This window comes from Myotis lucifugus, unplaced genomic scaffold (assembly GCF_000147115.1).
Source record: "Myotis lucifugus unplaced genomic scaffold, Myoluc2.0 scaffold_14, whole genome shotgun sequence".
NCBI classification, from domain to species: Eukaryota; Metazoa; Chordata; class Mammalia; order Chiroptera; family Vespertilionidae; genus Myotis; species Myotis lucifugus.
This window is the reverse complement of record NW_005871062.1, coordinates 2,537,713-2,555,587: the sequence shown is the minus strand read 5'-3', so window position 1 is coordinate 2,555,587 and position 17,875 is coordinate 2,537,713. Positions and strand designations below refer to the sequence as shown.

At 38.3% G+C, this 17,875-nt stretch overlaps 1 protein-coding gene across 1 annotated transcript in view; it reads right to left on the bottom strand.

Moving 5' to 3' along the window:
- Positions 1–17,875, bottom strand: part of ATP13A4 (ATPase 13A4) — a 111,305-nt gene that overhangs the window by 46,872 nt on the left and 46,558 nt on the right. Inside the window, exons 8-13 of the mRNA XM_023750553.1 lie at positions 16,512–16,581; positions 8,446–8,580; positions 5,093–5,263; positions 4,070–4,227; positions 3,280–3,468; positions 786–847 (exon numbers count right to left, since the gene is read on the bottom strand). Coding sequence (XP_023606321.1) covers positions 786–847; positions 3,280–3,468; positions 4,070–4,227; positions 5,093–5,263; positions 8,446–8,580; positions 16,512–16,581 — 785 coding nt within the window. The remainder of the gene's footprint in view (positions 1–785; positions 848–3,279; positions 3,469–4,069; positions 4,228–5,092; positions 5,264–8,445; positions 8,581–16,511; positions 16,582–17,875) is intronic.

The following is a 17,875-nucleotide window of genomic DNA, read 5'->3' as shown; positions in this document are numbered from 1 at the left end:
GGCCGCCAGGGGGCCTCAGGAAAGGTTATGCAAATCCCCGCTTGGAGCTGAAAGCTGCCCAAAACTGAGGAGTTCTGGGGCAGCCAAAATGTGGAATTCTCAGAACTAGAATACCAAGGAACATGAGTACACTGGCCCAGCTCCACGGACGTTCCTTTTACTGAAATTCATTGTGAACATGGTGTCCTTCCTCCTGGCACAGAAGAAGGCTTTGAAGGACAGTGTCTTAGTATTGTCCAAATGAGGTACACTGGGCCAACTTCAGTCCCCTGACTGATATGCTGACTGCAAATTACATTTTAGCAAGGATTTGAATGCAGTGTCAAAACTTCTTCATCTCCTGGGTTTGTGTGAGGCATGTGGCAGGGGCTGGGACAGGGGCAAACATAGGTTTTAGTGCAAAATATTAGTGGAACCATTAAGAAGCAGAAGTTAAATGAAGCTATGCTGTCAACCACTGCTCACCAAAGCCCAAGCTAAATTGTCTCTATTGTTCATTTTCCTAAGAAAACACAGAGTTCCAGGAAAAGAAAAACTTCAGTGCATTTAGTCCAAGGTACTATGTGTGATAAAGGGATTCTATGGAAAATCACCTCACAGGTGGCTTTTGTCCACCTTTATGCAGTTCCCTCCTTAATTTCAAATGCATAAAAGAAACTGCAAAACTGTCATTCTCCAGAGCGCTTGAGGTCTTGCTTGCCAGCAACTGTTGTCAGTTTTGGCTCAAGTCACCACTTGTGAAGGTTCTCTACAGGTGTGGATGCTTTTATGTGAACAGTACTCACCCATTCTTATCGCAGGGCATGACTCCCCAGACATCCAGGCCCTCCCTTGTCAAGGTGCCTGTCTAAACAGAAACAAGCACTCCGTTTACTCTGGAGATCTAGCTCCCCATTGCAACGACGAATAAGGTTCGTCTTAGTGGAATAACATAGGCCACAACATTTTATAGAGATCAGTACTTCCAGCAAGAACACAGTGAGGTGGGTATCTGGACTCCCGGGGGAAGCATGGATGAACTCATCCCAGTTGTATGACCAGCAAGCGCTTAATCTCTTTGCACTTTAGTGATCTCAGCAATAAAAGAAAGAAAGCCGGACCTGCCTTACATATTTCAGAGGCTTGTTCGGAGATTCTGAGGTCAGATTAAACAGATGGCAAAGTTCTTGGTAAGCCTACAAGAGCTAAAAAATGGTGAATCCCAGTTCTTATTGCAGAAGTTAAAAGTGTGTCATCAGAAACAAGTAATGGGAGTAGGAGAGTTTTCTATTGTCCTAAAGAAATGGTTTGTTATTTGACACATACTTAGTTAAAAGGTGCTTGTTGGTACTCTTCTCGGTGTAGTGTAATGCTGAAAAGTTTATCTGAGTTAAAACACCAGCTGTGTGATCTAGGCAAATTACTGAATTTCTCTAAACATCAGAGCCCTTGCCTGTAACATGGTTATAATCATATAAAGTTGTTGTGAAGATTAAATGAGATAATACAATAAAGTGCTTAATTTAATGTCTGGCATCGAGTAAGAGCTGATAATAATAATAATTACTCATAATAATTATTTATTTAACATTCAAATTCTTGTCACAATTATCTTCCCACCCCACTTCTTTTTCCAAGTCCAAGGATAATATGATTTCATAAATAGAACATCTTTCCTTATAACTCTAGTTTGATCACAAAATAATGTTGAAATAGTAGCAAGAGCCACATTAACCTTTTGTTCTTGGTAGATAGCTTGATAGTTCAACAATTAGATAATATAGATCCCATCTCATTAATTTTCTGCTATCAAAAACCTCCAATGTACTGTTTATGGGTACAGATTTATGTTTGGGAAGGTGAATACAATTCTGGAGATGGGTGGTGGTGATGGTTGCATAATAATTTGAATGCACTTAAAGCCACTTAAGAAGGTTAAAATGGTAAATTTTAAATTGTGTGTATTTACCACAATAAAAAGAATAAGAAAAGGAAAGGCAACAATAAAAAATAAAAACCTTCAATGGCTTCCCACTGCCTAAAGAAATATTTCTTAGCCAGACATTCAAGGTTTATAAACACCCTCTCCCACTACTAATGTCCTGTTCTGATCAAAACACATGTTATTGCTCTTCAGACTCTATGCCTTTGCCCATAATCTCCTGCCTATAATAGCTTTGTCTTGTACATATTTTAAGTATTTTTGTAATGTTTGACATCTAAAAAAATACTTCTAGCTGAAAAGAGACTCCCTCTCTGGGGCTGGCAATTACTAGTAGAAGAGACAGCAAGGAACTCAGGCAAGAGCACATATTTGCTATGCAATACCCAACCACTGGGTAGCCAAACCTCTCCTCTCTCTGGTCACCCTCCCCAGGAGACAATATTCCTCTTCCTTACTCATCCCAGGGCCAGGTATCAGACAACTAGGGACCATCTCTACACCCTAAAGCTCACCAGAACCACTCAAACTAGCCAATCATGGGTTGTTTACCCTGCCTTGTCTTGCATTTCCTGCAGAAACCCCAATAAAGGCCACCCCAATAAACCCCAATAAAGGATGAGGGCCTAAGCACTCCCCTCACTCCTGCTTTGCTTCCTGATCCAAACCTGGCATGCTTCCTGTGGCCTTGCCTGGTGAACTATGCCTCTTCCTTCCAGAGGGAATGTGAATAACATTGACCTTTCCCTGTCATCACTCAATCACCTTATAAATTAAAACTTAGACACAAAACCACCTTTCAATTCCACCTTACCCTCTCACAGCTTCCATTTTACTCCAGCATATGTGTATACAGACTAGAAGAATACCTTCAAGAGAAGGTAGAATAAGAAGCTGGCTGGGAGTAACTGCCATATACTCAAGGATAACTTTAAATAAAGTCTTCCTTTTTCATTCATTCATTCACTCACTCATTCATTCAATAAGCATTTATTGAATACTGACTATGCCAAGCAATATTCTTAACATTAGGGATACAATAGTATCACAGTAAAAGATTTAAATTTTGTTCTCTGAGGGTTTGGGTGATAGACAGAATACTATTTTAATTAATTGTGTTTCATAGACCATTGGAGATGGAAGGATCCTAAAAGATTCTCTAATGCAGTAACTACTGTCCCTTCTCTATAATCTGAGGGCTCACGAGATGTTTCTTTCCTAGGTCACACAGCCAACCAGGGAAAAAGTGAAGTCAGATACCCACATCCTGTTTCCTGACTCATGAAAGTGTAACACGCGTATACAGGATGACAATGATGATTATAATGGGGGTGAGAATGAAGATGAAACACACATACCTTGTCAAAGCAGACAAGGTTTAATTGCCCACATACATTGATCCTCTGGGGACTGATGCAAAAGATGCCTCTCTTCTTTAGCCTCTTCTGGGCATAGATAATGCCCGTGGTCAGGGCGGCAGGTAGAGCAGGAGGAACTGCAATTGTGATGACATCCAGGGCTTTCCTCACCACCTCCCCGGGAGCTTCCTGGAAGATACCTCACTCTCACTATTACAAATAAACCGATCACAAAAAGCTTTGTGCAAATGACTTTTTCCTTCTTTTTGTTTATTTATCTAGATTAAATTTCTAGGAATAATATAAGCAAGTCAAGCATGGGTCACAGGGTACGAACATATTTTAGTTCTCAATACATTTTGCCAAAGTGCAATCAAAAAGGCTTGTAATGATTCATATGCTACCAGCAGGCAAACATGGGCCAATTTGCCATGTGCCCTCACCAACATTGAATATCTGGGTTCTGATTAAAATTTTTCATTTCACAGCTACTAAATATTACGTTATTGCAATAAATATATTCTCAGATTGAAAATAATATAAGGAAATATTGTGCAAGAGTAGAAGCATGCTGATATCTCAATAAGCAAAATGTTTTATCCCATTAGATTGAATTGTTATCATGGACCTTGGTGATCAATTGCCTATGTTGGAGAGCCTGGGAGTATATAGGTCAGTTTCAGTGCTTGGCTTTGTTTCCCATGTTTGTAATCCCTACATTAAGGTCAACATGTAGAGTATAAAACGGACATGGGTGAGTGTGTATGTGCATGCAACAAAGGCAGCTTACCCCGCTGAGCACATAGACACATAAAGTATAGATCATCCCAATGGTGGCAGTTGCTACGAGGCATAGGAGGAACCTGATGGCATCCCTGTAGAGCTTGAAGTTCATCGGCTTGGGATACAAGATGGATCTCACGAGGTCCCCCTTTGCAGTGTTGAATCCTGAGCGATAAACACACACCCCACCCTCTCAGGATGACAAATCCTACGCTGGTGCTCTTCCAATCTCAATCCAACATTGCCTTTGTCTTCTCTAGAGACATTTAAACAGCGTTTAAAACCAAGTGCAATTAAAGGATAATTGGAAAATATCTAAGTACTAGAATGGAAATACCTTATCTATTTCAGAGCCTATTAGTCTGGCCTTCCTTCCCTCTACTTTCAATTCCATGCATCCCAGAGACAGGGAAGCACTATACTGGGGACAGAGCACAGCTTTTCCAAAGGCAGCTTCCTTTTAAGGAAACGACTCATGAGAATGCATGCACACACACACATGCTCACTCTCTCTCTTTCACACACACACACACACACACACACACACACACACACACACACGTCACTTGAATTTAAACTAAGTGGCCCATTAAATACTGACAAATTCAGTTTCTATTACTTTTGAATGTCAAGTTTTCTGTTTCTAGTCCTGCCTAGGAAGAACTCAGGATTTGAGGTTAAAAGACCTGAGTTCTGGGTCCAGCTCAGCCAGTTCCTGGCTGTATGGTTTGTGGAAGTCCACTTGCATTGTGTGGGCCCCAGATGATTCATGTAGGCACCTTTGTTTTGCAAGTACTATATATGCAAGTAGTTTATAAACTACAAAGCACATAAATAGTAATATTATCATCAGTACCATTATTTTTAAAAGGCGTATGCCATAGTTCAATTCACATTTTAAATATATAAATTTAGTATATTTGGTTTGTTATCTAAAGACTGCTCCATGCCTAATAAATTAGACACTAAATAAACTGAACAACAGCATTTAATTAAAATGACAAAATGGAAGGAAGAGATGCTGACTAACCAGTCTGCAGCACCACGGCTCTCACAGTCCTGGAGCAAGCTCCCTTGGCCTGGATAACCTCTGTTCCACAGAAGAGGATGTGCCGTTTGTAATCCGCTTCACTCTGTGTTTTCCAGGGCACAGAGCCATCCATCTGAGGTAATGGAGTCTTAGTGACTGGGATACTTTCTCCTACAGAAAACAAGCCATGCACTTTGTGAGGCAAGATGCCCTCACTCATCTAAATCATGTGTGCACTTACACATCCTATAGTAGATGTTCCTTGTGAGCCTGCCATGGGGCAGGGACAACCCTAGACACAGGAAATACAAGTGGAAACATAGTGCTTGTTTAAGAGGTCCGTAGTCAGGAGAGGAACACAGACATATAACAAACAAATATAATGCCATGTTATAATTACTGTGAGTTCTCTAAAACCAAACATGGATGCTGAAATAGGCAGGAAATAACTATGTAGGGAATACCAAAATGTGCAGTTTAGAATGTGGGGGTATTGGGAATAAAGGGCCATGAGACCTACGTAGGAGCCAAAGCCTGAAGGGCCCTAAGTGCATGTTTCATTCTGGTGTGAGTGTGTGTGTGTGTGTGTGTGTGTGTGTGTGTGTTTTCCCATAGGCCCTAGTGGCAGAAAGGGAATGGGGAGATGTTTAATTGTTTCATTAGATTAGAGGCTGGACATTGAGTTGGAAAATGATCACAAGAATCCCCACTGGAGAACCTGAGGTTTGAAATATGGCAGTTGGCAGTGGGAGTAGAAAGGAAGTGCTGGATTTGAGAAATAAGGAAGTAAGAAGCTACAAAACTTGGGAAATCCTATATAATAAAAGCCTAATATGCTGTGTCTGGTCATCTGGTCATCAGTTCAACCAATCAAAGTGTAATATGCTAATGATATGCTAAGGCCACTCAACTGCTTGCTATGATGTGAACTGACCACCTGGGGGCAGACAATTGACTGGTCGACCAGTCACTATGATGTGCATTGACCACCAGGGGGCAGATGCTCTTACCTGTGGTTAGCTTACTGCTGGGTTCCGGCTGATCGGGACTGAGCGAGATGGGCTGGACATACCCTGGAGCCTTCCCAAAGTCCCTTCCTGGCTGGCCAACCTTTTGCATCTCTCCCTGGCCCTCATCATGCACCAGTGGGGTCCCTTGGACTAGTCTGCGCCCTCTTGCAATCCGGAACCCTTCGGGGATGTCTGAGAGCCAGTTTCAGCCCTATCCTGCTCAATGCAGGAGCTGCCCCATGGTGGTCAGTGCACTCCCACAGGGGGAGCACCGCTCAACCAGAAGCTAGGCTCATGGCTGGCGAACGCAGTGGTGGTGATGGGAGCCTCTCCCGCCTCTGCGGCAGCACTAAGGATGTCCGACTGATGGCTTAGGCCCACTCCCCCAAGGGCTCCCAGACTGCGAGAGAGCACAGGCCAGGCTGAGGGACCACCCCAACCGAGTGCACGAATTTCATGCACCGGGCCTCTAGTATTTTTATATTGGCAGTTTAGAGGGACAGAGGAATTGAAAGTGGCTTCCTGGTGTCTGACTTTGGAGAATGAGCAGAGGTTGCTATTACTTATCAATATAGGAATTATAGGAGGAAGGAGGAATTGCCTTTGATCACCTTGAGTTGGAGAGGCCTGTGTAACAACTATGTTGAGATGTCTTGTAGCTGGTTAGAAACTTATTTGTGTCTAGAGCTCAGAGGAGAGGTATAAAGGAAGATTTTAGTCAGAGTTCATCACCTTAGAGGTGATATGAAGGTGATGAGAAGACCACTTAGGAACTGAGTGTAAGGTAAGAAGAGAAAAGGACCAGGATATAGCAGCAACAATCAAAGAGATGGGGGAAGAGGAACAGCACAAGAAGCTGACCGCCTTGGTTGGTGGTAGAAGAACTCAGAGAGACAGCGTTGCCTTGGAAAGTTAGGGAGAAGAGAATTTTCAAAAGAGAGAGATGGTGAGAATAGTCAAAACCAGCAGAGAGGTCAATAAAAAGAGAAATTTAAAGAATCCATTGGGTCCTGCCAGCATGGCTCAGTGGTTGAGCATTGACCTATAAACCAAGAGGTCATAGTTCAATTCCCTATCAGGGTACATGCCCAGGTTATGGGTTCGATCCCCAGTGGGGGCTGTGCAAGAGGCAGCCGATCAATGATTTTCCTCATCATTGGTGTTTTTATCTCTCTCCCTCTTCCTTCTTCTCTGAAATCAATTATATATATATATTAAATTTTTTTAAAGAATCCATTGGATTTGGCGATTGAGACACTAGTACTTTGGCCAGTGAAGGGAGAGGGGCAGTTCGCAGTGGGTTGAAGTGCAAACACAGGAGGCAAATGAAGTTGTGAAAGTAGTGATGGCTTCTGAGGAACAAAGCTTGTAAAACTTCCACTGGTGATGCTGAGTGCGGAGTATAAAGTCAGACACATGTTCCTGTATGCTAGGGCCACTTGGCATTGCAAGAGTCTGAGCACTAAGGGATGTTTATAAATGTATGGATTCCTTAGGAAAAGGAAACAGACCTGCCATGTTTTCTTTGATTTTTTTTGTTTGTTTCGGTTATTTCACAAAGGAGTGATGTGTGTGTTTCCATTTCATACCTTTCTGACAAGTGGATTTGACTTGGACTTTAATGGGAACCAAGGATGTCAGTGTGTATTCACAGCCTTCCGTTTAGTCTCCAAAAGACTTTATGATTCTTCCTTATCTTACAGAAATATTGACACACCACCTCCTAATAACCGCATATGTGAGTGAGAATTCAAAGCACTGCGACCTTGAGCAGGTTTCTTCTCCTCACTGACCTCAGTTTTCTTATCAGTGAGATGCAATGACCTCTGGGAGCTGCCCAGCTCCAGCATGCTATTTACAAACGAACTCTGTTAGTCCCAAATACCCAGGTTTGCCAAGTCCTGCATCATGAACGTTTTCAACATTTTCAAGCCAAGCTCAGAAGAGCTTGCACTTAACTCTGCGGGTTTCAGGATGTTCTTAAATGTTTTTAAACCCTCCAAGTTTATCTGAAGACAAATTTTATATAAAAATACTAAATAGAAGAACCACAGATAATTCTGAAACGTCTAATGATCTCTACAATATTTTAAAGTAAATGACAGGGTTGTAAGAACCCTTGGTTCAAGAAGGAAATGCTCAGGACTCAAAAAGTGACCACCGTATGAAAATCAGCACACAGAAAGCAGCTTTGAATTGAACTCTCAGATATATCCAGGGCAGAACTGTTCATGAGATTTGTGGGAACGGGGAGGGCCCACAGCTGCCCCACACTTCGCCCTTGTCATTCAGGTACAGGAGCCTGGGAGCACTGGGGAAGCTGCAGACGGAGACAGACCACACCTGTCAGCATGCCTTCATTCACCACACAGCTGCCATCAAGCAGAATGGCATCACATGGCATTTGCACTCTGTTCCCTGTCAAAATTAATAGATCTCCGGGGACAAGAAAGCGCGATTCCAGCTCTTCGACTCCAGCTGAAAGTGTGAGAAGACAGAGTCGAGTCAGTTCTTTTTCCCACAAAAACATAGTCCAACATCTGCCTAAATTAGAAATCAATTGAGAAAGCAATCAGAGCACTTTTTAAAAAGTTATTCTTCAACATTGATTTAAAAATCCAGAAACAATGAGAAAAAAGACAATACATTCAATTACAAAAAATAAATAAAAAAACTTTGTGAGGCAAAAAAAATAAAGAAAAAACAAATGAGAAATTCAGAAAACATGTTTGAAACTTAAAGTATAGACAAATATTAATATTCCTAATACATAGAATTCCTTAAAAAAGAAGAGATGTATAGCAAAAGTGATAGATGTTAACAGATAGTCCCTCCCTCCACCACACACATACACACAGAAATTGCAAGGGGCATGTTAAACATTTGAAAAGATGCTCATTCTTACTCATAATAAGAAAAATGAAAATTTCTTCCTGCTTTCCTTCCTGCTTTCCTGCCTTCCTTTACTTCTTTCTTCCCTTATTTAGTCCCAAAGCTATAAGGGCTTAAGATAGGTACCCATCCAGGAGTCTGGGTGAGGGAGGGATGGGGGTGGTAGCTTGTGTGGATGTTGGAACCTGAGAAGGATGGCCTGGTGCAGGGTGTCAGAGCCCGTGTAGGAAGAAAAGGGCCCCAGAATGGCAGTGGCCTGGTGACAGATATGAAGTCCTAGCATGCGAGTGCGGGGGGACATCAGCAGTGACTGATGATGCGTTACATCCAGGTGAGACTGACACAATTATTAGATTTAAAGAGCCTTGTGGGAGGCAGATTTCTCACTGAAGCAAGGAAGTTATAAATATAACCAGAATGAACTCTGTGGTCTCCATAGAATTGAAGACAACAGTATAAATTGATGGTTTTCAATAGACAGATGGAGAAGTAATATGGATGTAAATGGCAATCCATTAATGTAGAAGAAAAGATAAAATTAGAACATCACCATTTAATTATTGAAGCAATATTTAATCTAGCCAAGGGACATCAATGGATACTAAAACTAGTGGGTAAAAATGTGATGAGGATGATATATAGTCTCAAAGTATCTCTTAACAATAACTACTAATTACAAAGAGAAAAAAGTAAATTTACAATAGAAAAACCTGGCAGACACCATTTAATTAAGTAATCCACATTAATTTCAGTAGTAATAGGACAAATTTAAAGTATGTAACACATGAAAGGAAGCCTTGAGAACTCAGCATTACTTCTGCGACATGCCAGCTAAAAAATGCATAACCCGAATTTAACTATGGGGAACATCAAACAAATCCCCATTGAGGGACAGTCTACAAAATAACCAGATCAAAGAGTCAAGGTCAAGGAAAAAGTGAAGATTAAAGAGATATTGCAAAAAACGGTAATATGGCCTACTCTTGCAACAACTCCATAAGTTTTAAATTATTTCCTAAAGAAAAAAATGTAAAATACATATGACATCACATTGCTCACCTATCTGATTAAAAAAGTCTAAATGTTTGCCAGTATATTCTGTTTGCAAGACTGTGAGGAAACAGGCACTTTCACACATTTCTGGTGCAAATGCAAACTGGTACAAAGTCTAACGAAAGAGACTTGGCAATATCTATCTCTTAAAAGTGAAAATGCATTTATTCTATAACTCAGCAGTTTTATTTCTATACCAAAGATAGACTAGCAAAGCTATGAACAGACAAAAAAAAAAGTATGAAAAGACATATGCAGAAGGCTTTTTTTTTAATTACAGCACTGTTTGTCATAGTAACAAACTGAAAAAAATAATCCTTCAACAGAGAACTGATGGAGTAAACAATGACTCCTCCACAAAAGACAGTATTTTGCAGCTGAAACAATGAATGAAGAATCTCTACATCTCTTTCTGTGAAAGGGTCTCTGGGAAACATGGTTAAGTATGTAAAATGTACATATCAGGAAATATAAATTAATTGTGTATGTTACACTCCTGTTATCTAAAATCAGCGGCATAAACATGTGTCTTATTATTCTGTAAACATACTATGCTAGTATAGCTCTAAATATTATGAATGTAAGAATAAGCCAAACTAAAGCAAAAATGATAACGATAGAGAGAATGACTATATAAGGTAGAGAGAAAAGGGATTGGAATCATATTGTTGCTGGGTGTGTTGGTTTGTTATTTTGAGATTATTGTACATAACAGGATAAAGCAAATGAGTAATTTGTTGTCACTGAGAATCCTGACTTTAGGTATGGAGAGAGGAGAGACAATAGCACAATTAACAAAGGTAAATAAAAAACCTATGTGTCTAAACATGAATTGGAACTGTCAGTATGAATTCCATAATGTATTTTACCTTTATATTATTTCCTAGGTATGCCTTCTGAAAAGGCCTAGAAACAATTAGTAACACCATAGAAATGAGCACTCCTTATGCTCTGATTGAGGTCTGTAAGTACCATACCTAAGAGCTCCTTGGGAAAATAAGTATGTCTCAGTTTGGAGCAGGAATTATTCAAATGAGTTTGGAATACCTTGTTATATCAGAAATCATTAAAACATTCAAAGACTACAGGATTATGTCAAAGGAACTCAAGAGTCAACCTAAAGAGGCTGTGAATGGCCAAAAATGGGATGATTTGAATAAGAATAAAAACTGCAATGGGTCCTGACTGGTTTGGCTCAGTGGATAGAGCGTCGGCCTGTGGACTAAAGGGTCCTGGGTTCGATTCCAGTCAAGGGCATGTACCTTAGTTGCAGGCAAATCCCCAGTAGGGGGTGTGCAGGAGGCAGCTGATCGATGTTTCTCTCTCATGGATGTTTCTAACTCTCTATCCCTCTCCCTTCCTCTCTGTAAAAAAATCAATAAAATATATATTTTTTTAAAAAACTGCAATGGATGGAAATGTATCAACCATGTTTAACCTTGTACATTCATAATGACACTAAAAAAAAACACCTTTGAAAATGCTGGAGGATTAACCCATTATTTTGAAAGCTGATAAATAAAGAGGAATAGCCTTTTTATACTATATACTTTCTTAAACTGTATCTCCAGATAATGAAATAGTTTTTTAGACTACTAGTATTTACAGAAATATTCCACTTAATATATAAAGATGGCTTGATAGAAGTAGAAATTTGAAATTCCTAATGAAATAATAAATCTAGATCATGAGCATTTATGTCTACTAATATCACAAAAAGAAGACATCAGGTACGATGTACCTCTCAAGAAGTACACAATGGTAACTAAGAAGCATTCTTGCCAAAATACAAGCCTCAGATCTGACTACCAATTTATAGGAAATACAAGGAGTAGAAAATTATGTTAAATAATTCCATGAGTATGCAACTAATATAATCTGAACTGTGGAAACCATGGGATGAAACACTTACTTTTTTCATCAAAAGATATGCATGGAAAGAATATTTGACTTTGGGTAATGGGCTCACAATGCAACATACAGATAATGTATCATAGAATTGTACGTTTAAAACCTATATAATTTCATTTACCAATGTCACCTAATAAATAAAATTTTCAAAAATTGCAAGAAAAAATAAGGTATAGAAGAGAGAAAGCATGGATCAAAATACACTTGAGACTTATCAACCAACTGCAGTTTATGGACTTTATTTAGATCCTGATTTGAAAATGTATAGACTATATATCATATATATCATAAGTATATATGTGCATGCACACACACATACACACTTCTGACTCAATTGATAAATTTCAACACTGCCTGTATAGTTGATGATTTTTTAAATTATGAGAGTATTATTTTAGATGTGCTAAAGGAATTGAAAGGAAGTCTTTATCTTTTTTTTAAAATATATTTTATTGATTTTTTACAGAGAGGAAGGGAGAGAGATAGAGAGTTAGAAACATCGATGAGAGAGAAACATCGATCAGCTGCCTCCTGCACATCTCCTACTGGGGATGTGCCCACAACCCAGGTACATGCCCTTGACCGGAATCGAACCTGGGACCTTTCAGTCCGCAGGCCGATGCTCTATCCACTGAGCCAAACCGGTTTCGGCAGGAAGTCTTTATCTTTTAGGTATATATTAAAATGTTTTTTAATGAAATGACATGGCAGCTGGAATAGTTCAAAAATAATCCAAGGAGAAGGAGGAAGTAGAAGAGCAGAAAAGAAGATTCAATGAGTTGATAATCATTGAATCTGGGTGATAGGTACATGGGGTTTCACTGGCATAGTCTCTGCATTGTTGTCTATGTTCAAAATATTTTGTCATAGAAAATTAAGAAAAGAAGATGCCCAGGACACTTTTAAAAGTTAAAGGTTCGTTTTCAGCCAAGATGTAACAAAAAGGACCAGCTTTATCTTCCCACCTGAAAAAAGCCATACAAAATATATGAAACAATGGTTTTAGACACAGAACAAAAGCGAGAGAGAGAGAGAGAGAGAGAGAGAGAGAGAGAGAGAGAGAGAGAGAAAAGGAAGGAAGGAAGGAAGGAAGGAAGGAAGGAAGGAAGGAAGGAAGGAAGGAAGGAAGGAAGGAAGGAAGGAAGAAAAGAAAGAGGAAACAAATAAAAGTGCCCTGTAATTGCTCACTTTACTACCTTTAGAGAGTTTCCAGGCCACTATGGAGGGAGGAGGAACCCAGATTATGTTCAGAGGATACTTGAGTTCAGTACAGAGATAAAAGTCTATGGGGGGCAACGGACCTAAATAGATACTTTTCAAAAGAGGACATACAGAGGCCAAGAGACATATGAAAACATGTTCAAAGTCACTAATCATCCGAGAGATGCAATTCAAAATGACAATGAGATACCATCTCACACCTGTCAGAATGGCTATCATCAACAAATCAACAAATGACAAGTGCTGGAGAGGATGTGGAGAAAAAGGAACCCTCGTGCACTGCTGGTGGGAATGCAAACTGGTGCAGCCACTGTGGAGAACAGTATGGGGTTTCTCCAAAAAACTAAAAATGGAACTCCCATTTGACTCAGTAATCCCTCTTCTAGGACTCTATCCCAAGAAACCAGAAACACCAATCAGAAAGGATATGTGCACCCCTATGTACATAGCAGCACAATTTACAATAGCTAAGATTTGGAAACAGCCTAAGTGCCCATCAGCAGATGAGTGGATTAGAAAACTGGTATATCTAGACAATGGAATACTATGCTGCTGTAAAAAAGAAGGAACTCCTCTCATTTACAACAGCATGGAAAGACCTGGAGAGCATTATGCTAAGCAAAATAAGCCAGTCGGAGAAAGATGAATATCACATGATCTCACTCATTGTGGAATATAATGAACAACATAAACTAATGAACAAAAACAGATCCAGAGACAGAGAAGCATCGATCAGAGTAGGGGTCCTCAAACTTTTTAAACAGGGGGCCAGTTCACTGTCCCTCAGACCGTTGGAGGGCCAGACTATAGTTTTTAAAAAAACTAAGAACAAATTCCTATGCACACTGCACATATCTTATTTTGAAGTAAAAAAACAAAATGGGAACAAATACAATATTTGTATTTGCATGTGGCCCGTGGCCATAGTTTGAGGGACCCTTGGATCAGGACCGTCAAACTTCAAAGGGAAGGGAAGGGAGGGTGGGAGGAAGGGGGAAAGATCAACCAAAGGATTTGTATGCATGCTTATAAGCTTAACCAATAGACACAGACACTAAGGGAGTGGGGGGAGATTGGGGGGATAAGGACACATATGTAATACCTTAATCAATAAAGAAAAAATAATAATAAATAAAAAAATTTAAAAGTCTATGGAGATTAAGGTGGTTTGAGTTCACAGCCCAGAGTATTAGAGAAGAGACAACTGCCCAGAAGAGAGCCACAAAGACCTGCAGAGGATCCCCCTTTAGTATTCAGCAGACTAGTAATCAACACACATATGTAAGGAAACTATTAGCACAGGAACAATTGGATACTTACATTTAAAAATATCATTTATAACAGCATCAAAATATAAAATACTTAAGAATAAATCTGAAAAAAGAGTGTGAAAGACCCATACACTGAAACCTGAAAAATACTAAGAGAAAGCACAGAAGACCTAAATAAATAGGGAGATGTACCATGTCCATGGATCACAAGACCCAAATTTTTTAGTATGTCAATTTTCCACAAATTAATCTACAGATTCAACAGAATTCCAATAAAAAAATCTCAGCATGTGTTTGTTGTGGGTTTTGTTTTGTTTTGTTTTGTTTTTTGGTAGAAATTGATAAGTTGTTTCTAAAAGTCATATGGAAATGCCAAGGGCCCAATATTGCCAAAAACAACACTGAAAAAAGAATAACAAAGCTGGAGGACTAACATTATTCTATATCAAGACTTATTATAAAGCTACACTGTGTGGAATTGGTATAAAGAAAGACAGACAAATAGATCAGTAGAATAGAATGAAACTGTGAATAAATCCACATATGTATAAGCAACTGATTTTTGACAAAACTGCAAAGACAATTCATTTGAGAAAGAATAGTCTTCACAACAAACGGTATTGGAACACTTGGATATCTGTTTGTAAAAAATGAACTTCAATTACAAAACTGAAAATACAATATATACCTAAATGTAAAACCTAAAACTATAAAACTTCTAGAAGACAACATAGGAAATCTTTGGATTACATAAAGATGTCTTAGCTATGAGAAAGAAAGCATGATCCACAAAAGAAAAAATTAATAAGCTTGACTTTAACAAAAGTAAAAGATCTAGAAGTAACAAATAAGCACCTGAAAAGGTGTTCAATGCCATTAGTCATTAGGAAAATGCAAAGTAGAGCAACAATGAGATATAACTCATAATTGTAAAAAATGGCTAAGGTTAAAAAGACTGATATATCAAGTGTTGGCAAATGTAGAATCTAATGAACAAAATGAACTAACAAGCAAAATAAGTCAGACTCAGAGATAGAGAACAGGCTGACAGCCATTGAGGTGGAGGGTTGGGGAGGAGCTGGGTAGGTGGGGTGGAGAGATTGAGTGAAAAATAAAAAACCTCATGGACACTGACAACAGTGTGTTGATTATAGGAGGTAGGGGAGGGGGAGGAGTGCAAATAGTGGTGAAAGGAGACTTGACTTGGGGTGGTAAACACACAATACAGAGCACAGATGGTGTGTTGTGGAAAAAAATGTGGAGCAACTGGAATTCTCAGTCATTGCTGGTGGGCATATAAAATAGCACAGCCACTTTGGAAAACGTTTGGCATTTTCTTTGAAAGTTAAACATTTTCCACCACATGATCCAGCCATTTTACAGTGAGGTATTTTCCCATTAAAAAATGAAAGTTTATGTCCATACAAAGATTTGAACCCAAATGTTCATTGTATTTGTAATAGCCCCAAACTGGAAACAACCCAAATTTTCATCAACAGGTGAATGGATGAACAAATTCATACAGTGGGATTCTACTCGGGGCTGAAAAGAAAAGAACTATTGATATACTTAACAAAATGGATGAATTTCAAAATATCTATAAACTTTAATCCCCCCAAAAATTAACCCAAAATATATTTTGAAAGACAAAAAAAAACACGTACTGTACAATACCATTTATATAAATTCTAAACTTGAAAGCTGCTTGCCTGAGCATAAGGATAGGCAGAAAGAAGTTGAGAGAGAAGATTACAAACAGGCACAACGCAACTTTAGGGGGTAATAAATAGTCATTATTGTTATCTTGGTGATAATTTCATGTTAACATGGACATATGTCAAAACTATCAAATTGAATAGTTTATGTTCATTTTATTCTATATCAGTTTTATCTCAAAAAAAGTTGTTTGTTTAAGGTGAAAAGATCTCCAGTCTCCCCTCTCTTTAGGTAAATGCACAGAAAGACATAAAAAGAAAGTAGTAGGAACCATCAGAAATACAAATTTCAGTACTTTTCTGATTACATTTGGACAACACATAGATCTAAAATAGTGGGACTTACCTTTTCTCCCACATACAGGGACTGTAATACTATTATGTGACTCAACTAGACGGTAGAGTTTTACAGATTGCTGAAAAGGAGGGAAAATAGAAAAGGTTTATTTATTTGAGGATAGGTCCCAGGTATTACTCAGTGAAGTACTTGCCTTCTTTAAAGATGGAGCACTATCTTGTGGCCAACTGAAAGTACTGGCTAAAAACAAGACTGAGTAGCTTGTTACACAATTATTAAAGCGTTCAACTGTGCTCTTCACTCAGCAATGAGAAGTGCATATTCTCTAGCATAAAGGAATTTCCCAGCATGCTCTTCCATTCAAAAGAGATTTTGATATCCATAAATTCCTATTTACTTTTTTAGATTTTGATATCCATAAATTCCTATTTACTTTTTTAAGTAGATAAATAATATCTAGAACTTTGATCATTCAGATATACATTTAGTATACTAACTATCTTTAAAAACTAAGAATTATTTCAGTTTTGGGACATCCCATATCAGAGTTCTTAATCTATAACTTTATAAGGAATTTGGTTGTTCCTACTATTTGTTTGTAGTATTTATTGTTCTAATATATTAACTATATGGTATATTAAGAGTGAATCAATAAAAGATAACAAGAAAAATATAATAAAATTATATTTTATTTTACATTTGTTAAACAACTTTGTGTGAAAGACTTTTTATCTGGTTCTGGGGGTGGGAGGGTTAAAGGTGCCCATCATTTAGTGTGAGTTTTTATTCTGATTTTGTCATTCAAGACACTCTCTAAATCTACTAGCTTCAAATCATTTACAAATTTGATTAATATATCTTAAGAATGGTTAATAGAATAGATAAGGTCAAAGACAGAGTGTTCTGCTATTAACTCACTTTTATTTATTCATACATTCACTCAACATTTGTTGAACAAACAACCTTTATGCCCCCCAGAACTATGCTAACAGTTGGGAATAATATGAATGGTCAACAACAACAAAATTTGGTTCTTATCATCAAGCAATTTACAACCTAATGGGAGAAATACATTTAATTAAATAATCATATATATTAATATATCATTACAATCAGTAGAAAGAGGCAAAAAACATAAGATGCTTTTGGAGCATATATAGCCAATGGAATTGGCAGAAATATTTCTTGAAGAAGTGATATTGAATGAAATAGATTGTGGGATCTGAGTTTGGAACTCAAAAGAGGTATTTGGACTTGAGATATATATAAAATTAGAAGTCATTTAGCATATGCCTTTAGAAGTTATTGATATATGCAGCTATAAAAATAATGAAAAATCTCTCAGTGTACTCATATGAAAAAACCCTCAACACATATTATTAATAATAATAAAGCTATGTAGAAAATAATAT